The sequence below is a fragment of the Temnothorax longispinosus genome, chromosome 10 (assembly GCF_030848805.1).
Source record: "Temnothorax longispinosus isolate EJ_2023e chromosome 10, Tlon_JGU_v1, whole genome shotgun sequence".
Taxonomy (NCBI): domain Eukaryota; kingdom Metazoa; phylum Arthropoda; class Insecta; order Hymenoptera; family Formicidae; genus Temnothorax; species Temnothorax longispinosus.
The window spans coordinates 7327548-7355497 of NC_092367.1; the positions used below are offsets into that span (position 1 = coordinate 7327548).

Here is a 27950-nt window from a genome sequence, read left to right on the forward strand (position 1 = left end):
ACTGAAGGAATAATTTGACTGGCCTAACGACGGAGACGACGGAGACGGCGGAAAACGGCGCCGAGGACGCTGAGGTTGCCGAGGTTGCTGAGGTTGCGCGCGGTCACTCGACGTCGGGACGCCATCGTCGAAGGACGCATGAATATGTATACTGCCGCCGCAATCGCCGCGATTCAGCCGAATCAACTTCGATAAGGTGATTCTCGTCCGCGCGAGCCATACTTCCGCGCCCGCGTCAATATAAACTCGCCGCCGTGCCGTAATAATGATTTCGCGAATGAGATAATACACCGTGAGAGAATTTTTCACCCCGATCATCGGCATTATCCAGCATTATATCGCCCGATCGCGACCGCGGCCGCAGCCGGCGCGGCGTAGTGTCAGTGAACTTTGGTGAACTTGAGTGCTTTTCCTCAGCGGAGTCCGGAGTCTCGCTTTGTTTCCATTGCAGTTGATCGGATCGAACCAAGTTGAATGCAGAAAATGCAGTTTATCGTTTATCGTATACTTAACATCTACTAAATGAAATGTTAAAACTACAACACCGTTACACAGCTATGCTATTATAATTATATGTTTCCACTTTTGATATCTTTTATACTTTTTTAAAATGTTTAACGATTATAACGTAACGATGAATGTGATGATACGGTTCAGAAGTGATCTCTATCAATCGAGATAATCGACTTAGCTTCAAAAGAACCTTTGTTTTTCAATCTTTTTTCTTTTTTTTCTTTTTTTTACTTTCTTTTGACAATGGAGTTCAAAATAAATTTCTAATAAAATTTTTTTTCTAAAAATTTAGATAAGGAAACATGAGTTTAATCAATTTAAATTGAACAATGTTTAATAAAGAAAGATAAATCTTACCCTCGAAAAAGGCTCGATTAAATATATTGAGAAAATTAGTAAAAAAAAGGAAAAACAAAACATGAATACTAAGGGCAAAATGTAAATGCCGTAATCCGAGTATTTTTTATAAAATAGATATCGTTTTTTTTTTATGAAAAATAATAAAATTATGGATGTGAAATTTCAATATGCGATTTAAATTGTTTAGTGTCTTAAATCTATATTTTCAAACAAAAGAAAGTAGACATTCGTCTAAAATATTACTATAAAATTTTTCCTTCTATTGACTTTATTGAACTAATTGTGAGTGTGAATTAATAATGATAATATGTTTGCATGAAACAATAACGCTTTTGCATCGATTTATCGTTGTTATCGACATGTCACATGGCAAAATAGTCGCTAAATAACACAGAGATTGAACGAGATAAAAAACGAGCGTATAAATCATTGCGGAAAGCACCCGGTACTGTTTTGCATTCGAGAATGGTGTGTCACGCACGGCGTCAACCGTCAACCGCGTGATGTCTCATGAGTCTCATGCATGCACTATGCACTGTGCACTATGCGCTATGCGCGATGCAGATTATTGCAGATGCAGGGGCTGCTGTGAGTGCTGGCTAGCAGAGGATAGTTATTCGAGTTATATCGCGGCCGACTTGACTTGATTACAAAAATACTATAACTATATAAAAGGCATATAAAGCCAGAACTCAGACAAAATTAACGTTATCGTTATTAAAATCGCGGTAAGATATCCGAAAACTAAACAGATATTACGATTATAGCATGCCATGTATATATCAGTATTATCAGTAATCGCAGTCAGTCAGTCAGTCACCCGTAACCGTAACAGGAGCGTAAAGGGGCGACGTATGAGAGTTGACAAAATATATATATACATATGTGTATATTGTCCGAGTTGCTGATCGATGGACCTGCAGTGGGAGCTGCAGTTGCGAAATAAAAATGGCCGATCGATCGGGAATCCACTATCACGCAACACGTGATCGACTGGCCAGCACTCACAATATTCTCAAAGTGGCGATTCGTGCAATGTGATCCGATCTACATAATTGTAAGAAACCTTGAAATGTCAAAAAACGTCGTTCACAACGAGCCCCACTATAGCGTTTGCGGTGCGCTCTAATCGGCGTTTAATTTTCCAGGTAAATTCACTCGCTCGATGATATCGGGAATACAAAGGCAAATACTCCTTCATTTTCATAACAATTCATAATATTAAAGTACCAAACATTCAGGGACACCCTGTATATATATATATATATTATATATATATTTTTTTTCGATATTGTGGACGCGATTAGAATACTATGTAGACTCAATGATGCAAAATCTGTTGATCGTACAATTATACATTGCAGAGTTGCTATAATTGCATGTAAATGGAATTGTAGTTGTAATAATATTTGACGAGATTTATCTTTTTTTACTTTAGTCTGATTGTCCATTAAGTCTCTCCTTTAGTAAAATTATTAATATCTGTCATCACATTTTAACAATTTGTTTCACCTTTGTTATACATTTCAATACTTAATTCCCTTATAGTTTTTAACTAATTTTTTCAACTTTGTAATAAATTTGTTCCTCACTCAGGTTGCAAACACCTAGGTCCTGACGTACAAAATTCAACTTTTTTCTATCCGTTGAGGATCTGGAATCTTTTTCTGCAATCGTAAGAGCACTGGTCGAGTAAGCGGACGCGCGGAAGTGGCGGCGGCTTCGCTTTGCGGATGATCGAGACTGAAAATCAGCCGGATTCGCGTGCCAGCAGACAGGGCGAGCAGAACGAGGATCTCCTCGTCGCTGGCGGCGGTAACAAGGTTGACAGTGGTGACCGCGAGTCTGGTGACCAAACAGCTGTTGCAACTGCGACGACAGTGGAGGACGCAGGTGAGAAAGAGAGAGAGAGAGAGAGAGAGAGAGAGAGAGAGAGAGAGAGAGAGAGAGAGAGAGAGAGAGAGAGAGAGAGACCCAGATTGCTCTCAAGTATACCTGCTTCAATCACGTACGTGAACGAGAATCGATCCTCGACAGTTACCTCACATACATTAACTTGGACTCTATATACTTGAACTTTATACATATAATTGAACTCGATATTCTGAACTCAGATCTCAAGCAGTCTTCTTACTTTGAATCTCAATCGTTTCCTTTTTTAATCTCTAAAAAGTCTAAAGCATTATTGGCACGCGCGTGAAATGATAACGTCGTGTGGATAATCATCGAGATAATCATGCAGTTAGTCATTTTTATTCTAGGCAAGAACTGTAGTAGTGTGGGAAGGCAGTGCAAAAAAGAAAATTTTATTTACAAAAGTACGGATGGTTAATAATAGGTAAAATTTAAGATTAGGGATGATCGCGATACAGATATTTGGCTAACAATTAAGTCAGCTTCAAAAAATTCCGACTCTACTTCATTCAGATGCGATGAAGAAAGAGGAGCAAGAAACGTCGCGGATTCACGAGAATTCGTCCAAGGGCGGTGTCGCCGCGGGCATCGCGACGCCCACCGCGGCATCGACGATGCCGGTGGAGGACGACGAAGAGGAAGAGGAGGCAGAAGAGGAGGAGGAGGAGGAGGAGGAGGAGGAGGAGGCGGAGGAGGAGGAGGAGGAGGACGGGGACGTGGAGGGTGGAATCGCAGTGGAGGGTGGAATGACGACGCAAGAAGAGGTCGGGGGTGTGTTGGTCGGTGGTGAAGGTGGGGGTGGAGGCGGCATGGCCGGCTACTGGAGGCAGAGCAGACCCTCCAGTCCCCGCATGCCGCCTCCGGAGCAGTCGGAGCAGCCGAGCCGACCCAAGAGCCGGCACGAGCTACAAGCCGCGAGATATAACAACCTCGGCTACTGGCGAGCGAGAAGAGTCACCTTTTATAAAAATGGCGATCCCTACTTTCCAGGAGTGGAGTTCAGGTAAGCATCGTTTTGGTCAATACCTCTAACCGAACCAAGAAGCCTGAAAAAGCCTAAAATCGAGAAACATACTTGCTAAACTTATCATTATATGTCGTAACATTTTATTCATTATGCGTATCTCACACAATTAAGATAAAAACATCTTTCTCTTCCTAATCTGAAGGCATAATGGCACAGAAAGCATAACAAATATAGATAATTTCTTATTTTTTCGCTGTTCTATATATACATCTCTCTTTTGTTTCAGTAACATAAAACACATACTCAATAATTGTTTAAGTAATTACTGTCAAATTTTATTCAGAGATTGAAAGAAAATGATTAACATATTGATGTGATATAATATAAAAAATTAATCACACACGTGTGCGCGAGTTATACATACGTACACATATACATACGTCCGTACGTACGTGTGTGTGTGTATTTCGAGGTGAGAGTGTGCGTGCGCGCGCACACACACACACACAAAATAATAACTTAATATTTTGAATAAATAATGCACGTGTAAGATGAAATAAAACTTTACAAAAATATTTTTCAACATTTTGAATGAATCTATATAAGCATACATGTTTTAAAAATATTGATTAATGGTTTATACACAAACGTGATGATATTATAATTAAGTGTCTTTCATTGTGTCAAAATTTAATAAAAATTATTTTGAAAGAAGAAAGAATCAAATTTCTTCTTTAAAACTTTTTTGAAAGAATGGTGAAAGATATATAAAAAATTGAAAAATATTTACAAGAAGAGAGAGAAATACACGATGCATGCCAGTATGTCTCTGAACAATATGTTTATTTAGTTGACTAACATTCTAATTAATATTTTAATCGAAGGCTTATAAAAATGCATTTAATTAATGTAAAAGCATCAAGCATCGTCGACGCAAAAGCATTGTCACGACAAAAAAGGACCTTACTCTAAAAAGGATAATATTTATTTGCAGTGAATTATATTTAGATTTAAATAAGTTTTGCTTAAACGCATTCAATCGTCAAATTAAGAATTATATGAATTAAAATCTGAATGAAGATTAAAACGTTTCACGTTTTGTATATTAGCTTTGTGGCATTGATTAAAGTCTTCAATCTTTTATTACTCTTTCATTTTACAATAATGTAAAATTAATAATACTTCTAAGGGAAATTGATCGAAATTGATCAAAGGATTTCAAAAGGATGTCTCGTAGGGCTTTGAAACTCTACATTACTCTATATATTTATACTTTAGAGAAGTCTCTGAATATTTTCAGATTTAAACCTGGCCGTGACATTGGTTCTTTGGAGGCTCTACTGGATAGATTGTCTCTTCGGATGGATTTGCCGAGAGGGGCGCGCCACATCTTTTCGATGGACGGTGATCGAAAGATCCATCTCGACGAACTTGAGGACGGTGCCTCTTACGTAGTGTCCAGCTACAAGACTTTCAAGGTAAGAGATCTTTGTGCGATTCATCACGGGAGTTCGATTATTGCAGAAAGGATAAATCAAAGAATTATTGTTTAAATGATATGTATATCGCATATCTTAAGAATGAAACTTTAGTTGGTAGAATCTAAAATCAATTTAGAACGATCTGGAACATACACATTTGTTTATTCAAAAATTATTTATTAATTTTCACTTTCATAAATAATATGATTTATGAATTTTTTTTAGATAAAATAAATTGATGTAATAGTTGATGTAATCTTGATAAGAGAAAGTACAGGAACACGTTTCGTAGATAGTGAAAGTGTGTGTTAATCACATCCGATTAAAGCGCTAGCTGGTAACAACCTCGATACTCGTGAACTTGACTGACGTTGTAAATACGTCTTCTTCAAAGCACGATCGACTTCATCGCGCTACAAATGCGAACATTCTGGCGTTTTATTTCCTTTCGCCGATGTTCACCACGCATGAGAAATGACATATTTATATTTATGACAAATGTAAAAGTACGTTAATGTTAAACTTTTGTAGCTTCTAAAATCTTTGTTATTTATCTTCTTTACAGTAATGCAAAAATGTAAAAACAATACGACACAAGATTAGTAAAAACTAATTAATTAATAATTATGCGAATAAGTATTAATGAGAATATAATGATAATATCTAAATTAGGAGGAATAAAATACAGAATATATGGACTTAATTCTTTAGTACAAAAGAAATTTAACGAAAATTGAAAAAAAGATTGCATTTCGAGCTTTCCTTCGTTCTCATATGCGGATTAATAATACGAATAACCAGTTATCAATAACCATATACTATTATTGCTATCGTATTTTGAAATTGTTATCTATGAATAATATTTTAAAATAACCGTCAGAAAACGCATATAAGCGCGCGCGCGCACACACTCACACACATACACGCATACACGCACACGTTTTATACAAGTCATATAGGATTAAAAAAGAGTAAAAAATACAATATACTAATAATGCGGTTATAGAATTTAGCGTGCCGCTATAAAAATGTGTCGGAATATAGATTTTCAAAAATAACTTTTAGAGAGATGTGATATAATAATGATTTATAAGAATACTCCATGTAATGTTGCTGACGACGACGCAACGACGACGAGGACGTTGTGTGTATCTGGCCCAGATCAGTTTCTTAAAGCAGGCCGCACGCAACGCAAAATTGTATTTGAGCGGAGAGCGCTCTTTTCTCTCCTTCCTCCCTTCGCCCCCTAGGAATAATATATATATAAATTTATATATATTTTAATTTTATGATTTTAAATTGTATGATTTGCCTTGCTCCAACATTTTATATACAGTACTAAATACTTATTTATAATATCGTACAATTTAAAGTTATGTTGCAATTTATAGAAAAGAACTAACAAATAAAAATGTTTCTTATCTATTCTATCATCTGATTGCTTGTTAAGTTTATCAGTGCAATGGATGAGAAGCAATTTTATTTTGTCTTACGTCATTCGGCATTATGGATCACACCCTTCCGTTACTTCAAAGGTGTGACCAATTTAACTCGTTGTGTATTACGATGCACTTTGATGCAATTACGATCCAGTTACTTCGATCGCCAACTATATGTTGGATTATTCTTTAATACACCAAAGTGGCTAGAGCTTATGCATGATTCTTCCATTAAACAATTGGCCTTTGCATGCCGATTGACCTCAACTAACTTCTCACCAGATCAGTATTCTGAAATGTACAACTCACTTTACAATTTGATTAGCTAAAGAGAAAGAAAGCAAGAAGCGAAGGAGGGAAGGGGGCAAAGCGACGATTTGACTATTCAAGATAATTATTCGAGATAATTTTTCCGTATTAATTTTATAAGTTTTTAAATAATTTTTAAGAAAATAAAGCATGTGTGTCTCTTTTTAATGTTTCTACAATTCTGCAATTATCTGCGAAATTAATAAATATTTAGAACATATTTAATCAAAGTTACTGTACCGAGAGAGAGAGAGAGAGAGAGAGAGAGAGAGAGAGAGAGATATCTCCAGTACAATTTTCTTCTAGATAAAATTTTTCAAAATTTGAGGTACACCTACTTTTTTAAAACATTTTTCGAAGATCTGAAACTGCATTTTTTTTTATGTTTAATTTAATATTGTATATCTTATGACTATCTTACGACTTCGCATTTTTAACTTTTCTGCCAACAACTTACATTTAATAAATTGCTTAAATACAATTTTAAATTAAGATATATGAATATTTAAACGCGATACATATCGTCTTGCGTATGCTCCAAACATGTCCTTTCAATCTTGTGCTATAATATTCGGGCAGATGCGTTTACAGTGAGAGAAGGAAGGGAGAGATAATTTTTATTCCTTAAAAAATGAAAATGTATAATAAGGAAATAGAGAAACGTAATAGTGATTTTAAAGTGTCGGTATCGAACGGGGATGAGTTTGCGTAGAGTGGTCACGTGTATTTCTTCCTCCGTCAGAGTTTCCCTTTCTTTTTCTTCCCTCTCCTATTTCTCTCCCTAGATTTCTTTCCATGCTCTGGTCTCTCTCTCTCTCTCTCTCTCTCTCTCTCTTTTTCTCTTTTTCTCTCTCTTTCTCTCTCAATACTCTGCTCTCAAAGCCATTTCTGTCGTTATTTTGATACTATCGCGATTTGTAAAATATACCTTTGTTAAACAGAGCAATTTTTTTAGAACATCTTTTTCATGGCGTTTTTTCTCTTCTCGTCACATAGTAATGTGTAGAATATCCAGATATATACAAGATATTCCAGGTTATTCTTTTCTGCGAATTTTCAGTTAATTCAAAGTCAATTTTTTTTCGTTATCGTATAAATTCAACAGAAACTTTTCCGTTCTAGTTCTCTGTTTTTTTTGTAAATTTTTATATCAAACATATTAATAATCAAGTCTTTTTATAAAGTTTAAGGTCCGGTAGCACCAACGTTTCTAAGGGGGACAGTTAGAAAGAGACGAAGAGTGAGTTAAGCTAAGATTAAATGTTATGCGACGTTGGTGCAACCGGGCCTAAGAGTTTTGCAAAAGTTTACTTGAAACTGAAGAATAAGGAACTGAATAAGCTTTTATTTATCCGCAAGCTACTCCAAATTTGCTCCATTTGTAATCGGACATCTGTCTCTATATATAGTTTAACATTTTTGTAAAAGAAAGACCGATTTATATTAAATTTTATCTACAAATAATGAAATTATAACCGAAAGATACCGATACAAAAGTCGTGAGGTTTCATTCCTTCAGAGTCACTTCCTATATTGCGCGAAATATGTAGTACGTCGGCCTGTTTTGCATTTCCATTATCGTCATTTCTGACAACCTAACATATTAAGTACATATTAAGTACACGTCTTATGCTATCACGACAGAGATTCGTGCCATTAATTAGATTTTTATTATATGTTCGTTCACCTTCGCTCTCTTTTCCAAGCGCAAATTGCGTGTTTGTTCCTTGCGTTGCTTGCCACGCTATTGGTGACCTAATTACATACTACCAACAAGAAGTCACTATTGCCAGTCGTGTGTGCCATGTGCACAATCCTTAGAACGTAAAATATGTACCTACAGTCACTGTAACTGCATAAATAATAGGAATACGGCAATCTTTTGTAAGTACAATAAGAGGATCTATATCCGCATGTATATATTTCGTTTCACAAAATTGCTATTAACATTTTGTTAATAATCCTCTAGAAAACTATTAATGCAATAGAAGTAATTAAGGTTCGTAGTTTCCCAAACTATATGAATTTTCCTTGAGTTCTTTGATGATTTCATAATAGTAACCAACTCGATTTTCTTGGTCAGAACACCTGAGAACGCATGAATCACGGAGTAGTAAGTGGGAGGTAGGAGAGGGAGGGAAAGAGAGAGAGAGAGAGAGAGAGAGAGAGGGGGGGGGGCAATTCCTACTTCCGTTAAGAAGGCCGTTGTAGAGGGTGGCAAGAGAATGAAGGGAGAGACCGTATCTCATTGACCGTTGGTCAACCGGGCCTCTTGGGATCAATAAACACCAAGTTCTCTTTGCTTGGTTTACCTTCGAGAAAACGCTGCTTTTAAGTAATCTTAAAGTTAAGGTCGTTGCTCCAGAAAAATCTTATTTTGCCGATTGTTCTCTCATCTACTCTCGCTTTTCATTTTTCTCGATAACTTAATTTCTGTGTTAAATTTTCCTTAAATTTACCTTTATCCGCGATTTTATATCTGTATATAAAACGTATACATAAAACACACACACACACACATACGCACGCACGCACGCGCGTAATTTCCTGTGCTTCGAATGGCTGTATAGCCATTTATTCATGCGCAAATCAACGACAGTCCCAGCATTGATATCTCCGTGATCGATTGCATTGTTTGCCGTAGTTCATGTCACTAAGATAGCGTGGAAATCAAAGAAACGCGACAAGTGCGCAATATATACACACAAGTGTTTTCATTAGCATTCATTAGATATACTTTTTAGTTTAGCTAGACTTCTTATCCTTCTCCGTAATCGCTGCTCTATCGAGCGATAGCTGACGAGTGCTCCTTACTCCAGCTATTATTTTCTCCGGCGAATTATTTTTCCGTAATCGCTATGGCACGTTTTGAATCATGAGACCTTGCTATCGTCACGCAACATATATATGAGCACGTTCTTCATTTTCATATCGCAAGGATACCTCACGTTAAGTTAGAAACGAGCGAAAAGAGAAGTAGAAGAAAAATTGTTTGGCATTTGGAAATCACGATATAGGTTTTTCTCTACAATTGTACGCGGTGCTTTATCAATATCAATAATATAATTTACGGCAGGTTGTCAGCCAATTGTATTGCATTGCTCACTTGGAAGATTTTTAAAAGAGTTAAATCTCAGCTATGCCAATTCCTAGAACATTTTTCTTTCAAACTTTAAATTAACCTCTTAGAAAATTTTTTAATGTGGGTAATAAACAAAGATAAAAATATTTAAAATATCAAACACACAAATCACAACTGTAATATATTGTACAATATATTATACAATAAATGAATAAACGATAAAATGTAAAATTGAAAGTATATAATAATTCTCATTTTATTTGTGTGTGTAGTCGTGTTGAGAAAGAAAGCTTGAATATAAATGTAGCGCGCTAATCTATTTAACTATAGATATGTCTTTTTCACGAAAAATATGCAACCCGGTAAAATGACTTGTTCTATACGTCTTTTATTGGTTTTTCCAACAATTTTCCACTTTCTCGTCGATTACACTCGATTGACTGAACAGTTTTGTATAAGTTTTGTATAAGTATCTCATTGTGTCTTTGTTATTATCTTTTCATAATTTTCTAAATTTAAAACTTTGTTCTTAATCTGCTAAGATATTTAAGAAATTCTTAAGCATTAAGTTTGGCATTGAGAGGCTTATCGAAAAGATTTATTGTCGCGGCTTATCAACCGCGCAATTTTTTCTAATCTTTTTTCGGAATTATAATCAACTCAGAGATGACATTGCACGCGATAGTCACAATTATATTGTAATTTTACACGCATTGTATACCCTGCTATACATGCACACGGCATATGACAGAAATACTTTAATTGTGACAAAATTAATATAATATCTTATTTAAAAAGAATATGATACACAATATATAATATATAATTTATAAAACCAGAAAATTTTTCGCGCGCGCATGCGCGTGCGTGCATGCGTGCGTAAATTTTACATTTATGAAATTAAAATTAGTAAAAGAATAAAAAGATACATTTCTCTCTTGTTCCACATATAAAATCTCAATAAACCAAATAACGAGATTATTAGTTATAAAATTTCTATAATGCAAATTTAAGAGAGAGAGAGAGAGAGAGAGAGAGAGATGGGGAGTGATGAAATACTAATGACCTGGACAAGAGGTTAAAGCATCATATCGATGTAAACTTAACGGAAGGGTTGATCTGCGAGAAAACGAATAGTGGGCTGACCTTTATTCTGTATGAATACATTTCGACTATTATACCTGCATTCTTATATTGAGGATACAAATTTCGTATATAATATAGAGCGCTGCCATTTAGTCACTTTAATCACTTTTTATCACCTTTTTTTTTACAAGCCACTAAAATATCACTATTGTTCAAAATGTCATTATAGTCACCTTTCTTTTCCTGAGATGATATAACATTTGTAAAACATTATAACATGTAAAACACAAGTATTCTATTCGTATTTTTGTTGTCTCGTCTGCTAACAATTGCTACTCGTTCACTGTTGCTTACTTGGTACTCGGGTCCGGTGTCTCAGCATCTGATTACTTACAATTAGCACCGCGAACCGAATGCTAAACAAGTGGCGTTGCTGATATGAAAAGTGCGTCTATCTTTATCGCTTAGATGTAAATTGTAAAACAAGGACAGAATGACACAACGCTAATAGTATGCTCCGGATGGAACCTATACTAATCATGCTGCCGGAAACAAAAATGCAAAGATGAAAACAATTGCTAAATATACAAAAGAATGTTTGCGTTTGGCCTTTCGCGACCAGCTCGGAGACATTCTTGGTCTGGATAGCCAGAACTATCCACTCAGTACTCAAATCTTTTTGCTTTATCTAGATAATAATAATGTTTAAACTTCTATTTTGTTTGGTTGAGTCTTTATTTTATTATATGTAATGAAATGTACTATTTATTTTATTTAATAAAATTGCACCGGAGATTTACTTGTATTTAGTATATCGTTCAATTTCCTGTTTTGTCCTTATTATAAATTTTAAATCATATTGTGAAAAAAATTTGTTAGTTGCGTTTTTGGCTATTTAAAGGTAAATCCGGGAAAATAAGAGTAAATGTTTTTTTTTCTTTCTTAAATGACCTTAATTACTCTAAAAATTTGATAAAAAATGTTACTTTTGATTAGTATTTTAACGCCTAGAAGGTTACTTTTTGTCACTTTTTCTTCACTTTTTTGTCAAAAATCAGTCACTATTTCACTTTTTTTGGTCCGATAACTGGGTGGCAGCGCTAATAATACGCTGACTGGCAATTATTCTTTTGCGAAAGCTATTTACAATAACTTGCACTAATTTAGATTAATGTAAGATGTTTATTCTTTTTATCAAGTCCTCTCTTAAATGAAATTACTGATGCTTACAAAATTTTTGTCAAGATAATTATATTTGAATGAATATTTAAATGTTTCATATCTTTACTGTTATGGCATTCAACTCAAAGGTTTATACACGTATATATTTTTTAATAATCTTGAATTTTTTAGTGCGTGAATCTGTAATCTGTAATACATAATAAAAACACATAAAACTCTTTTGTCTTTGAAGACAGAATGACAGAAATAGACTATAATTATTAAATTTAACTTTTAATATAATCGGTAATATGTTTTAAAATACTTATTGAGGAAGACATTGGAGAAAAATTCAATATGTTCTTTACCTGCATAATTTGTTAAAAAAGAATGACGATGTAAAAAGTATAATATTAATGACTGATCTTTTGTTAGCGAGATAGTACGCGTGTTTTGAAGTCATAACTCAGCTTATTGGACTATTAGCCTCGTTAGCTCTTTTTTTCTTCTCTTCAAGATCCATTTTTAGTATTAGTCTTACGTAGCTAATCAAGTTAAGTGCTTTAATATATGTGCTGAATTTCCTGGGAAATCAGGTTTTTTTTCGTGAGAGATTTATCAGGAAGGCGTGGGCGTTCTTAATTTCCGCGGATGCTTTTATCGCCTTTTATCGGAACAAGCACTAATCACAGTGGAACTTGCATCATCCAAACTTATAACAAGAGTCAAAACGATGCCCATTGATCATTCGACTGTAACAATAAGATTAGTCGAAGTATGCGTCTGATTACTATTGGCCATCCGGTGTATAGTATATTGAATTCTTACATATAAGATATTAAATATTAAACTCTGATAGCTTTAGTATTTAGTTTATAAAAATTGCATGCAGATGTGCGCGCACAATCTCACAAAATACGCAAATTGCAAGCGTTTGAACTAAAATCCTTAATAATTATAATTTTTCGTGCGTCATTTTTCGATCGATCGTCAAAGAGTAGAGAATAAAAGTCAAAGAGAAGAAAAAGAACGGTCCAATTGGTCAAGGAGAAAAAGATCTGTGTAAAATCAAAGATTTAGGTAAAAAAATCTTGACAATGGAACATTCAGTAATTCATGGACACTCTGTACATTATTTAAAGAAGAAATAAAAGTTGCACAATGCCATCCATCAGGTGCCGTGACGCAAAGCACGCTCAATATATTCATAAAAATTACGGGGAATAAAGGGGAACGAAAAGGGAAATTGTTGCAATTCTCTTACTGCCTAGTAAGCAGTATCAGAGCATTCTGGATTAGTATCGCTATACGAAGGGTAAGAAGAGGGGTGAAGGCAGAGAATGGAAGAGGAGGTGAAGGGTTGGGGGATGGTTGGTCGTCCTTGAGCGGCGGCAGCTTGAGCCCTTCGTAAGGTATGGTAACGTAAGGTGGAGAGGTGTGGTAGGGGATGTTGCAGCACCCCAGTTTTCAATACAACTATCCCGCCTCCTACTTTGCCCCAGTAGTCGTCCATTGAGCACAGTCGCGGTTGTATCAGCCTGTTCCGTCCGTATTCGAAAGAGAGAGAGATAGCAATTGTGTCACGCAAATCAAGATTGACGAAAAGATATAATTAATTGTAACTTTCACGGTGACTTTCACGCCAAAATCGTCACATCATAACTTTTCCCGTGGATTGGTGAATCTAATGTCGAAATCGAAAATCTGTGAATATCTTTTCGGTTGATCGCAATAAAAAGTCGCGATTTCTCGCGTTATTTTACGCTTTTAGCTTAATTCTTTCAATATTCTCAATTCTCGATAAGAAAATTCCATTGTTTATCTTCGATAACTATGAAAGATCATTAAGAATTGAGATTAAGGATTTGTGTATTGCGATTGAAGATGTTGAGAATTGTCATGGCAAGAACGTAACGCGTATAAACGCAGTGAAATGATGCAAGTTTCTTTAATCATCCGAGGTCGCGATTGTAATCAAAGCAAGATCTCGTTCGATCTTATCATCTTTTTACGAAACACATTTGTCGTGACGCATTTGTTTAATGTCTCTTTGTTCAGTTCTTTCCAAAACATCCGTAACGGGAATTTATTCCTTTTCAATGCTCGTGGAGAATCGTTGGGGATTGATGTCAAAATAGATTCGATTAAAGATATAGAAATACGTATTTTCAAGAAAAACTGATACCACAAAGGACAAACTGTGAAATGCCAGTTTTTTCGGGTCATATGAGTTCGCGTATCGTACATTCGACATATTTAATGTGGCAAAAGTGAAGTGAATCTTCAAAGGTTGCAAGGGGTCAATTGAGATTCACAATTGAGTCTGCAAGTTTGTCTTCGTCCCGATCGGACGAAAATTCGGAACCGGATTTTGACCCTAGGCGAGAAATAGAGAACTCCTGCAGTGACTCGGAGATCGAATATCACAGTCAAGACTTGAGCTGCTGGACAGATAGTTTCGTCGTGTTAATGAGCGATTCCTTTGAAGTGATATCGCTGCCGGCCGACATGATGCAGGTTTTCTCAATATTTATGCGATACGACGACATTTCATATTAAATTTTCATATTCGAAATATATCCCGAAACAAAACTCAGAGATTTGGATCTAAACGTATATATAACATCCAGATATAGGTAATATAAGAAAGAATGTAATGTGAGAAAGAAGTAATGAGACAAATATTATAAATATTTTATAATTTTGTACTTTTTTTTCTTACATCTTTTTTAATTAAGGATTTAAAATCGAGACGGGATGAGATACGATGGGAAAATACGTCAAGGCTAAATTTGCCTTATTCTATATCGAATTTCTTTCAAAATGCTATATAATATAAAATATGTTAAAGGAGATAATTAAAGTGATAATAATAGTGAAATATAGTGAAATAAGTAATAATAATAGCTGTATGCTATAGTGTATTGAAATAGCTTAAAAACATTTAAATATGTTTGGTAGATTTAAATAATAATTTTAGCACACCTCGCGGATGTCTCTATCGCTGTATATAGATATAACTCACGGAAAGTATAAAACGCGCGAATAAACTAATGACAATAATAATTTTAAATCTTCTCCACGATAGCCGGCCAGCTACGGGAAGAAGAACAACACCTGGTACACTACCCCAGCAGGCGGTGGAGGTAGTAGGAGCGGTACCACCGGGACCGGAAGTGGGGTTGGAGGGTGGCAAAGTAGACCGCCAGCGGTACCGAGTCTTAGCCGGAAAGCCTCCATCACTGAAGAAGCGCCACCCCCTGGGGGCGGAAAGCCCTCTTCGGGCCGTGTCATTCGTATCGTTAACAACCACGACCATACTGTTCAGGTAGGCGGTAACAACCGAAAGTTGTTACTTTATTACATTCGAGATCTATATTAATTTACGCATTAATTTCTCTCTCTCTTTCTCTCTTTTAAAAATAATATAGAAACTGATGACAATTTAACACGCGGTTAGAGACGTTTAAGAGTAATAATTTCGAAACATTTCATTACGTGGCAGCATTTCTGTAAAAAGTTATCGACCATATCCCATTATGCCTTATGCCCCGTGCCTGGTCCTGTTATGACCCGGGCCTACATTTTCCCCTACATTTTTTATAAGGATAATTTTAACCATCTCTTTTCAATTATTCGTTTTATTTAAATTGAGAAGCTGCAGTAGTTGATAGTTTCACATTTTTCGAAATAATTTAATTATTTTACTTGATATCTATAAATAGTTAAAATTTCTTTGTCGTTACATTTGTTAACGTAATCAAGGACATACAAAAATCTAATCTAGTTTAAAATAATCTTATTTTGTCGTCAGTGCCGAGTTCTATTAAATCTTCGTACATCGCAACCCTTCGAAGAAGTTTTAGAAGATCTTGGACAAGTGTTGAAAATGAATGGGGCTAAGAGGATGTTCACTGTTTCAGGACAAGAGGTTAGTATTATCACTAAAATTTATATATAATATAAATTAAAATTAAAGAACAATACTAAAAGCTTGGCAAAATTATTTTTCTACCAAATTTTTAAAATTTTTTTGCGCGCCAAAGAAAAAAATTGGAATTTATTCTAATTTTTCATAAACTAGATTTTATTGAATAAAATTAATTTGTAAATCTATTAAATTCTTATATTTATATATGCAACGCTAGAATGTCGTTTTACGGTTAACATATTTAGAAAAAATCTGGAAAAGAGTGCGTGATTTGAAAGTATAAAAAAGAAAAAGGACATATGTAAATCTGAGATATCAGCATTGTACTTGTAAAATCGACTTGTGAGAGCGACGTTAACCATAAATATGCATGCCGCGCCACGGGAAGAGGCAGGACGAGGGTAAAACTCGAAGCATGACGATAAACGGGGTCGGCCCTCGTTCGAGATCCTGTGAAATGAAGTTTTTGTTTGTACGTCCCATAAGTTGCCTTAAAAAGAAATTTCGTTATTATTGTATTCGAGAATCCTAATTCTATATACATACACGTTCCATATAAGATTGTACGAAGGAAGTATCATTATATACTATATATATTCGGTATCATATTTCCACATATATTTACATATAAAATTTCTTTGAAAGAAATTGTAAGGTAAGAGTTTTCCGATAATTGGGTATTACATATTGCATTAAAACGACACGATTTTTTTACAAAAGTTTATTCTTTAATTTTTGCGCTTTTTCGAGCTATTGTAAATTTGGAAAAAGTTTAAACACACACACATATATGTATTTTAAATAGGATTTTTAGAAATGTAGAAAGTTCTGTTCAAAGAATAAATTTCATTAAAGAAGATAACAAAAATTCTGCCCGCGACACTGGCTACAGGGCATACTTATTCGATGTGTAACGTGCGATATATGTGATCGTCGTACTTTACTTGAAGCCTTCACATCGCCAATTACGTTCTCGCGCTCTAAAAGCTGTCTTATACGCTATTCTTATGTGACGCATACTTGCTATACTATTAATATTGAACTGTATCGTTCAAGAATGTACGACGAATGGAGTCGAAAAAGGAAAAGCGCAACATCGAGTACCGCGACGCCGCGCCGGCTTGAATTTTTGACATTGTAATAAATTACACGGTTATATATTTCTCACAGGAGGTGGTCGTGATGTAAGTGGGACGAACATGCTCCCACGTGTGTGTGTGTAAAAAGGTCAGAGATTCATCTTTTTAGGTCACGATCGTGATGAATTTCAAATGGGCCAATTTTCTTCGCCAAATAACACGTCATCGACCCCTCTCTCTCTCTCTCTCTTTCGCCTTCTCTCTTGTAATCTTGTCACAAGGGGAGAAAAAATGGCGAATAAAAAATAATTGACATTTTTTGGTCCAATTGAACAACGTAAAGTATAACATGCCGCTTGTGATTAAAATATTTAATTGCAAGAACTTATTATTCATTTATATTTATATAAATATGAATGTCTCGCAAAAAAATCAAAATATAATCAATTCGTAAAAGATTTCATTTTAATGCGATATATAATACTCCTGCGATCATCGAAAGATATTTATTTTATAGCACAAGTAGTCTTAAGAGGTAATTAATAAAAGTGAAACTTTTAGAATTCGTTATTCTATGCGGAACGAATCTACAAGATGTGAAGAGAATGAAGAACATATATATCTAGAATTCACAAATCATTTTTTTTATAGTTTATTATAATATTTATAATAGATATTCTTTAAAATATCCAGCAAACGAAATTTTTCTGTATAATATGCCACCAGGTGAGAAGTTTCTCGCAATTGAGAAACGAATTCGCTGATGTGGATACATTTTATTTGGGTACCGGATCGGCTGTCGTTATGGCCGGTGGCGTTGTAGCATCTCCGGTACGAAGGTCAAGGTCACGTGGACCATCCACCGTCGTGGAAGAAGTTAGTCGTCAGAGAAGGGCTCGCAGCAAGAGCAGACCAAGAGCCTTGTATGCTCCTGACTCCGAAGTTGTTCGAGTAAACGGTAAAAATAGTCAACGATCGATCTTGACTGTTTTAAATAATCTCATCACTAGTCTATATATATTAAGTTCTTATAAGTTTGACTTTCAATCTCGAATCTCTTTCTTCTTGTAAAGAACATATTTCAAGATTAAGAACTCGTCATATCTCGTTGGCAGATTATAGCGTCGTAGAAGTGCTACGCGAGGAACCGGCCAGAGTGACAATCAGAGGACTCAGACGATCGTTTTATCCTCCCTCTCATCTGCCTCCAGTCGATAATTCGCCGCCTGAGAAGAAGCTGCAACTTGAATGGGTCTACGGTTATCGAGGGACCGATACTCGCAAAAATCTTTGGGTTTTACCCAGTGGCGAATTATTGTATTATGTCGCGGCTGTGGCGATACTATTCGATCGAGAAGAGAATGCGCAACGACATTATATTGGGCACACGGAGGATATTATGTGTATGGAGGTAAATATTATAATGTTTTCCGTTCAAAAAAGTGAGGACAAAGCAAAATGGGGATCAAACATCGAACTCCCAAAAGTATCGTGTATAGTAGATTTGCGTAGGTATATAGTAGAACTGGCTGCACTAGTTCAGCAATAGAAAACAGACCCCGTGTGTGTCAATCGAGACAATATTTGGTACTTCCGTATCTCACAAAAATTGAGTGTTTCTCTTTTTATTATTAATAAAAAAAATAAATTATTTATCATCATTGAGGTCAAAGATACTCAAAATGTAATTTATATGTAACTTGAGCACCATCAGAAGCAAAATACCTCCATTTCAGGTTCATCCTAGCAGGGAACTCGTCGCGTCCGGTCAAAAGGCGGGCAGGCATAGGAAGGCACAGCCGCATGTTCGTATATGGTCAACGGAGACTCTTCTCACCCTTTACGTGTTCGGCATGACCGAATTTCAAATGGGCGTCTCAGCATTAGCATTTTCACAACTGGTAACTATATTTAATTTGGCTAAAGGTAATTTCTACGAAAGTATTTATTGTGTTTGTTGAAAAGAAATGAAGGACAAGTTGCAAATATTGTGCAATGTTCCAACTACTGCACTCAACGATTGATGACAAATATTATATGCATGGAGACTCTTAGTTATTTGATATTATTATAGAATGGCGGTAGTTACGTACTTGCCGTGGATTCTGGAAGGGAAGCTATACTTTCGGTATGGCAATGGCAGTGGGGTCACTTATTAGGGAAAGTAGCTGTAAGTTGTTTCATTTTTCCTTTTTTGTGCACCGTATTAATATCATAGTCCATAATAAAAGATAATTTTCTAATAATAATATCCGTGACATTTTTAATTAATAATTTATTAATGTATTAATTTGATACTTTTAAGAAGAAAAGAATATACAAGCCATACATTTTGAATATTATCAGTATTTTATCATGCATAAAATCACACACACACACACGCGCACTCTCTCTCTCTCTCTCTCTCAATCATCGTATTTTCTATTAATTTATATATATGTATATGTATGTTTGTTGGAAAATTATACTACAGTACGTATTGCACGTACGATTTATTTAGACTATGCAAGAAGATCTGACGGGTGCGGCATTTCATCCACTGGATGATAATCTCTTAATAACACATGGGCGTGGTCATTTGACATTCTGGAATCGGCGAAAAGACGGTTTCTTCGAGCGAACTGACATCATCAAGCCGGTAAGTATTCGAGTATAATCAATTAAATTATATCCTGGTAGCTTTTAACTCGCAACCCGTCGCGTCGCGTAAAAGAGTCACGGTCGGTCTCGCTCCGCGTGTACTTGGCGCGAGACACTACCGTGTCTCTTGATATTTTGTATCACGTACATGTATAATTTTTATTGCAATTTGTAATGTATAATTTTTACTTTAGAAGTGATTCGACTTACACTTTCAGCCATCCCGTACACACGTGACGAGCATCCAATTCGAACAGGATGGCGACGTCGTTACGGCGGACAGCGATGGTTTCATCACGGTGTATTCGGTGGACGCGGACGGGGCATATTTTGTACGAATGGAATTCGAAGCGCACAACAAAGGCATTAGCTCCCTCGTTATGTTATCGGAAGGCACACTCCTCTCCGGCGGCGAAAAGGATAGGAAAATAGCCGCTTGGGACTCATTGCAGAATTACAAACGCATCACCGACACAAAGGTTGAACGTTTTAAATAATTTAATTTGGTCGGTGACAACGGCACGCCTTTGGGCTGGCTATTATACTGACTGGCTATCGGATAACTTTAACCCTTTGCTTTTAATGCCCTTCTTTTCGGATCGCGTAATTATTATTATATGTATAGGTAACGAAATAGAAATGAGAAAAGCCTAAATCGCTTATCGTAATTAGGAAAGGAAGATGGAGACAAGCGATTTGAGTAAAAATAATATTCCAATTCTAATTTCGATTAATTAATTGTTTTCTGCCTAAAGCCAATTACGTCAATAATTTAGAATTTAGATTGAAACTATACGGTGATAGCATGACAAGCAAGTTCACTCGAGCGAAATTAATCTTACGTGTTGTAGCTGCCAGAATCGGTAGGCGGAGTCCGCAGTATATATCCGCAACGTCCCGGACGGAATGATGGAAACATTTATGTGGGAACCACGCGGAACAACATCCTCGAAGGTTCTCTGCAAAGAAGATTCAACCAAGTCGTATTCGGCCATGGCAGACAATTGTGGGGTTTGGCGGTTCATCCTGACGACGAGGTCTTTGCCACCGCGGGACATGACAAGAATATCGCTCTCTGGCGGAGACACAAGCTATTGTGGACTACCCAGGTAAATTTCAGGAGGGAGGGGGGGGGAGAGAGAGACAGAGAGAGAGAGAAAGGGGGGGATTTTTAGATGTTGATTATAAATGTAAGCATTATATATTTTCATGTTATGGGTTATAGGTGGGTTTCGAGTGTATATGCATAGCCTTCCATCCATTTGGCGTGGCGTTAGCGGCGGGATCGTCGGAGGGTCATCTTCTCGTACTCGCGGCTGATACCGGTGCAGCCGTGGCGACCCTGAGAGTGTGTGGATCACCGCTGTCTTGCATCGGATACAATCCTAGTATGACACGAGCTTACTTGTTGAATATTATACAAATTGAAATTAGCCGTAACTAATTTGAAAAAACAAAAGAACAACAATTGAACAATTTTAATCAAACAGCTTTCACTTTGCTTTCAACAGCTTTTGACGCGTTATTACATTGTCAATGATTTATATTATTAACAGCTAATGTTTTTAAATCTGTTCAATCTTTTTATTAAGGTAGATAGTTATGCACTTGCGATATAACGATAACTCGTAATAAATTTTAAATGTTTTCTAGTACTTGTATTTTGTTATTATATATATAATAATAATTACGTATATATATGTCTCTTTGTAAAATAGTTTCGATATTTTTTTTCTGCCTGATCAGCTGGAGAAATTGTGGCCATGGGTTCTCAAAATGGCAGTGTGTATCTCTTTAGAGTGTCCAGGGATGGATTTTCATATAAAAAAAGCAACAAGATCCGCGGAACGCAACCATTGATGCAGCTCGATTGGAGTTCCGACAGTCGCTTTCTTCAAACCGTGACTCAAGATTATGATCTCTTATTTTGTAAGTCTCACCTTAATCTCGCTTGGTTAATCTTGATTTACCATAAAGATTTGAACTGAATATTTGGAATTTGCGTAACTGTTTAAGGCCGCCAATATACTGAATAAAAAAGTTTTCAACTTTTATGAACTTTATTTTATTAACTTTTATTAACTATTTTTAATAAACTACCATATTATTTCTGGTGAAAAAATTTCTCATATTTTGTCGGAAATTTTGTAAGAATTGAGACTTGTGAAAAATTAAGAAAAAGTATATATTTCTCAGAAATATACTTTCAGAAATAATCGGATGAGGATTTTCGGAATATTTCAGTATCAGTATCAGTATGTATGCAAATTTCTGATAAATTGCACAGATTTCTTATATTTAGATTTTTACAGAGATGTATTGGCGGGGAAAAATTTGAGATATTTTTTATTATTTTGTCTGAGTTTTTCTGGGAAAAACGTTGTAATTCGTATAAGAAAATTTGAAAAATTCTGAGCATTCTGAGAAAGTATGAAAATTTCTATAGAAATTCTGATTAATAATATGAAAAATTCTGAGACATTTTTCGACCAGGGATTATTTTTACATAATATTGACAATATAACGTGTGTTAATTGACACAAATGCGACAATTACAATAACAAATGCGAATTAAAAAATTAATTGGCCACGTCAGATTAGCAAGAAGATTAAGAAGAAAATTTTTAACAAAAGACTCGGATAATCGACAAGTCACTTGGCGTATAATCAATATATAAATTCAAGTATATTTGCTTCTAGGGGACGTCAAGGTGTTGTCGTCGGAAAAGAGTCCATTGGTTATGAAAGATGTCAAGTGGTACACCCACAACTGTACCGTTGGTTACATGACTTCTGGTTAGTTTTTTATTAGTCACTATGAAGATAAGAAATAATTCTAACTCACTAACGATCGCGAAATCGATCGTATAAGCGAGATTTTTACGATTGTGTATTTGCAGGGCAATGGAACAACCGCTATTATCCATTGACCACAGTTGTCACCACTTCCAGTAGATCAGCTGCACATGATATGCTGGTAAGCGGCGATGCCGAAGGGTATCTTCGACTCTTCAGATATCCATGTACCAGCGCCAAAGCTGAATATGTCGAGGAAAAGGTGTACAGCTCGTTGGTGGCTTGCGCCAGGTTCCTCTACAACGACCAGAATGTCGTCACCGTCGGCGGCACCGACGCTGCCCTGATGCTCTGGGAATTGGTCGACGAATAAAAAGATACAAGTCGCTAATACACCTGACTTATTGTCCAGTAGGTCGTAGCGATAAATAAAGTGGGGCGCTGGCGCCTTTTAGTAGATTTTAAGCGATAACTGGGACTCTTTTGAAAGTCCTTTGGTGACGTTCGCATGAAAATGCCCATCAAATAGCATAAAAAATGTAAATACGTGGAGAAATGGTTTTTCACAAATTAAACAATTGTTTTTCCAATTTTAATTATAGAATCTTTAATTCGACATCAGCTCATTTTGCGCATTTCAGACCATTTCAGACATTGATTACGCATTTTAACACAACACAAGAGGATCTATCCATCTAGTTCCATTATGACATATACGATCTATTCGATTCGCACTTGATTTCAATTTGTTGCTTCAACATACAGGATATTTTATTACGTATTACGTATTTAATTCGAGGCAACTTCGAGGATGGACTTGGCACTGAAAAAAATAACAAAATTGTATCATATACAGTATACATATACATCTAGATTTTGTGGTTCACATTATCAATATTGTGATTACTTTTGTGATAACATACTTTTGTTTACTTACCCGTTTACTTAATTCTTGTGCGAGACAACTTAATTAATAATTACCGCTCGTATTTTATTGTTTCTTGATTCAGTATAAATCAATGATAACCGTGTTTACGGAACATTTTATATGTATATTACTTAATATCTAATTTATTTTATTTTACAATGCATAAAGAGATAATTAACTTCACTGTGACCACTCCTTAATTTTATCTTGTTATTTTCATTTTTCGTTATTAGTCTTCTGACAAGAGATTTTTCAGTTCGTTTTCTCGATACGATCGATAATAAAACGACAAGACTAATACCATCTCCATTTTTTCCACAAGATCTATTGAATCACATGAAAAATGGCTGGCCACTCAAAAATAAGGTCATAGGTACATTTTTATATAAATTTTAATTGCTTTCAATCCTAAAATTCATTCTCATGTTACATGAAACGTAGCGTTATATGTATATGAACCAAGTTATTAATTGTACGATTGCGAGACGAGCCAATAATTAATTAAGATATCCGCGTGAGTCGATAAAGCTGAAATGGGTTGAAGTGAGAAACCTCGCGGGAGTACTTGCGATGTCATAAAGATGTAGCTGTGACGAATTAACGTGTGCGTATCATTTAGGGATACTCGCTAGCCGTTTGAGCTTCACTGACAATGAAATTAAATTTGAGTTATCGTTACAATTCCAATCCAGGGAGGGAAAAAATGCACTCGTTCCTTAATTAGGTTCACTCCTTAATTAGTTGCACAATATCCAAAGCGAGATATGTGTCTAGCAGGTATATAATCACAGAGTCGTGCGAGTCGTGATGTTTTAAATTTAAAAAATTATTTTGGATGGAGTACCGGTAAACGATCAAGAGTTGCAGAGGCGGCAAAGTAAAAGGAGAAATTTGGCTATAGAGTAACGAACAGGCATATTTACCACTGCCAGAAGATTCAGATTCCTGCTACTGGAAGGAACAGGAAGGAAGAGGAAGAAGGAGGGAGAGACGAAATAGAAAAAGCGCGTAAAGGATAAGCCTTTCGTCAATGGCTTAAGGTCTGTTCTTTCTTAGCAGCGCTGTATTATAATAAATATACTTTCTCTATGTTCAAAATAAAAAAATTTTAAAAAAGCGCAACAAAAGTATGTACATTGCAGTTAATTGTAAGAGAAACAGACCTTTCGTCAAAATGGAGCGTTCAATAGCGCGATTTAAAAGTGGCAAAGTCCATCTTATTCAAACGGACGTAGCTGAAATACGCACAGAGAGATCAACCAATTACATTTATTTTACAATACATATTATTCTAATGCATGCAAAACACAACGTTGTGTTATGCATTATGTAGATTGTAGGTGATTGATCGATTTCTCTGTAGATATCATATAATATGTGCGACGTACGCGTGAATTTACGTACGTTACGTTACGGTCAATATGCCACGCGCCATTCGTCGTTCCAAGTCACTAACACAAAATAAGTCATTATAATATATATAACCAGTAGTATATGTATGTAGTGTGTAGTAGTAGTAGTAGTAGTTTACAAGTGTTTAGTAGGTATTATAGTTTACAAGAACGTATAATATATAAACGTGTAACGTGTAAGGATTTCACGAGGAGGTCAACTTTGTTGCAGGTCAACGCTCCTCTCTTACCAGCCAATTATTCTTATTCGCACACTTTTCGATTCGAGAGAAATGGAAAAAAGGAGAGATTTTTTTTCGTATTCACGCAGTAGAGTCGACACGTAGTGAGAATTTAAGCGGTTAGGATCAGGTCACTGCCAAGGCGTCGCGTCGCGAGTTTAAAAGGTTCTAACGATCGTAACGAGTTACGAGAGTAACTTTCTTCGCGCCATGTAAAATCCATGTCACACATTATTTATCATACATGTATTCGAGATCAAGAGTAAAAATCTATCCGGACATAACGATGGAGAGGATGGGCATAGGAGAATGCCGCGCGTAATGCGTAGGCATACAGAATAAATTGTCTGAAAGATATTTTAAGAATGCTTGATAGAGCGTTAAAAAAGATTAACGCTGCCGATCATCTTAAATTTGTACTAAACGCGTAATTTTTTACGCATATTATTTATATTAATTATATGTATGTATTATGAGAACGATAGTATATATATATATATATATATATATATGTGTATAGGAAGTCTAGTGATTCGAATGATCGACTTCAAATTGATTTGGAGGCCAGTGAAAGAGTACGTCGTACGTCCAGACTCCAGAATAAATAAATGTATGTGTGTATGTACAGTGGAGAACAAAAATACTGATTAAGGACGCCGGTGGTTGCTCAAATCAATTTGATAAGAATTAGTTCAATTATGGAGAGAATATTCGTCTAATTCGAAATCTGTCGTCCATGCTAAAGTTGAAGGCAATAGTCTGTATGGTTGTCGAGTGATTAATTATTCAAGTTACACTTATTGCCCATTTATCAGGACCGACCGGGCCGACTCAAATATATAAGTACGCACTCCGTGCTCGATAGTTTTACGCGAAACAGCTACAAAATGTTGTTTTATTTGTACAATTTCATTTTTAATATGCTTTCGAGAGTTACATTACAGGTGTCGTAACATTTTTGCTATCATATCGCCCGTGTGTAAGAGAAAGATAAGAGTATGACTTGAATAATTATAATTACTCGACAACCATGCAAACAATTGTTTTCAACTTTGGCATGAACGACAGATTCCCATAGACGAATATCCTCCATATATTTGAGCTAATTCTTATTATATTGATTTGAGCAACCACCCTCCTTAAAGCGAGATTAAAATGTAATTGCATCGAGCTTCTTCTCCTTCGCCGTTATAGCGGCCAACTAATCGCTGAAAGATGCTGGATAAAAGAAACCTACAGAGAAAGAGAGATAGAGAGAGAGAAGCTTAATGTAAATATAATTCAATCTCGCTACACTTGAACCATTGAATGCTTTTGTTCTCGATTGTACAAACAGGTTCGGTGCATCGCCTGATGCACAAATGCAACTGCAAGAAAATTAATTTAGGTAAGAAACGTAGCGATATATATTATTCTTCTCTCTTTAAATCATGCTGATGTTACATGAAACATTATTTTAGTGATTATATATAGGAGAAATATTCCTAAGTATTCCCTTCCTATATAAATATCTGAGATTCGCCCGAAAAATATTTTTCGGTCTCTTGTGACAGATATATATCGATGTAGTATAATAAGAATAGCAAGCACCTACGTATACTTTTTATGGATTTTATGTTATGTACATTTTATGCGCGCACGTGTGTGTGTGTGTGTGTGTGTGTGTGTGTGTATGTACACATATATAATGTAGATAAAATTGTGCGCGCGTGTTTTAATATTGTACCTCAATGAATAATAATATTAATATTAATAATAACAATGATGACAACAGTAACAATAAAAATAAAATAATGATCAATAAAATGATCAACTGTATTGTACATGATGCTCTGGTGAAAAAATTTCTTATATTTTCTCAAAAATTTTGTAAAAATTAAGACAAAACATTCTGAAAAAATATATAAAATTTCTCAGATATACTTTCAGAAATAATTACATGAGAATTTTCGTAATATTTATTTAGTATTCGCGTATATGTTTAATGAAAATTTTTGATAAATTACACAGATTTACAAATAAGATGTGTTGGCGGAAAAAGTCTGAAATATTTTAATATTTTGTTCGTTGAGTTTTTCTGAAAAACGTTCCAATTCGTATAAAAATCGGAAAAATTCTGAGCATTCTGAGAGTCTGAAAATTTTTATAGAAATTCTAATTAATAATTTGAAAACTTCTGAGACATTTTTCCACCAGTGATGCTAATCGATGAAATGCGACGGATGCTTGACAAATTTATTATAATTTACTATAATTATGTGTCTTGCATATAAAGATGCGGTAAGAAGCGACATGGTATATAATAGATTATTTCATGCCATCTACTTTTTATCATGTTTTATTTTTTGTTTCTTTATTTACGGCTAAAAGGTCCACTCACAAGCGCTTCAATTATATTAAACTCCTTTACATATCTCTCTCTCTCTCTCTCTTTCTCCCCCTCTCCCTCCCTCCCCCTCTCTGGTTTTAAGGGTTTCAAATCTATAAATAAATATAACAGCCTTACAGTTAACAATAAATCTACTGTCCGTTTTAGTTACATTTTTTACACTTTCTGTACTCAGAGCAAAATGTATCTATTAGCTCGGTCGTATTTCTGACATATGACTTTTATGCAAATATATACACGGC

At 35.4% G+C, this 27950-nt stretch overlaps 1 protein-coding gene across 5 annotated transcripts; it reads left to right on the forward strand.

The window, feature by feature from the left end:
- Positions 1-20: 20 nt before the first annotated feature.
- Positions 21-27734, forward strand: Dcx-emap (Doublecortin-domain-containing echinoderm-microtubule-associated protein). Of its 5 annotated transcripts, none has more exons than XM_071791997.1 (17): positions 21-196; positions 2470-2766; positions 3301-3790; positions 5055-5232; positions 15401-15640; positions 16127-16243; positions 18049-18280; positions 18438-18733; positions 19059-19223; positions 19397-19492; positions 19823-19960; positions 20181-20441; positions 20814-21071; positions 21188-21350; positions 21709-21891; positions 22663-22758; positions 22863-27734. In XM_071791997.1, exons 2-17 carry the CDS (start codon positions 2607-2609, stop codon positions 23129-23131), a joined length of 3342 nt encoding a protein of 1113 aa, XP_071648098.1. In that variant the 5' UTR covers positions 21-196; positions 2470-2606; the 3' UTR covers positions 23132-27734. The 5 variants fall into 5 exon arrangements, with proteins under 5 accessions (XP_071648098.1, XP_071648097.1, XP_071648095.1 ...); XM_071791996.1 differs by having other exon boundaries at positions 2485-2766; XM_071791994.1 differs by lacking the exon at positions 21-196 and adding an exon at positions 897-1155.
- The last annotated feature ends 216 nt before the right edge of the window (positions 27735-27950 follow it).

What these genes read in the sequence shown, in the direction of transcription:
- Dcx-emap (XM_071791997.1), top strand. Translation starts at nt 2,607, where the DNA reads ATGATCGAGACTGAAAATCAGCCGGATTCGCGTGCCAGCAGACAGGGC. An exon ending in TCACTGTTTCAGGACAAGAG is followed by an intron (nt 16,244 to 18,048) that starts GTTAGTATTATC and finishes ATATGCCACCAG; the next exon opens with GTGAGAAGTTTCTCGCAATT. An exon ending in AGATTATGATCTCTTATTTT is followed by an intron (nt 21,892 to 22,662) that starts GTAAGTCTCACC and finishes ATTTGCTTCTAG; the next exon opens with GGGACGTCAAGGTGTTGTCG.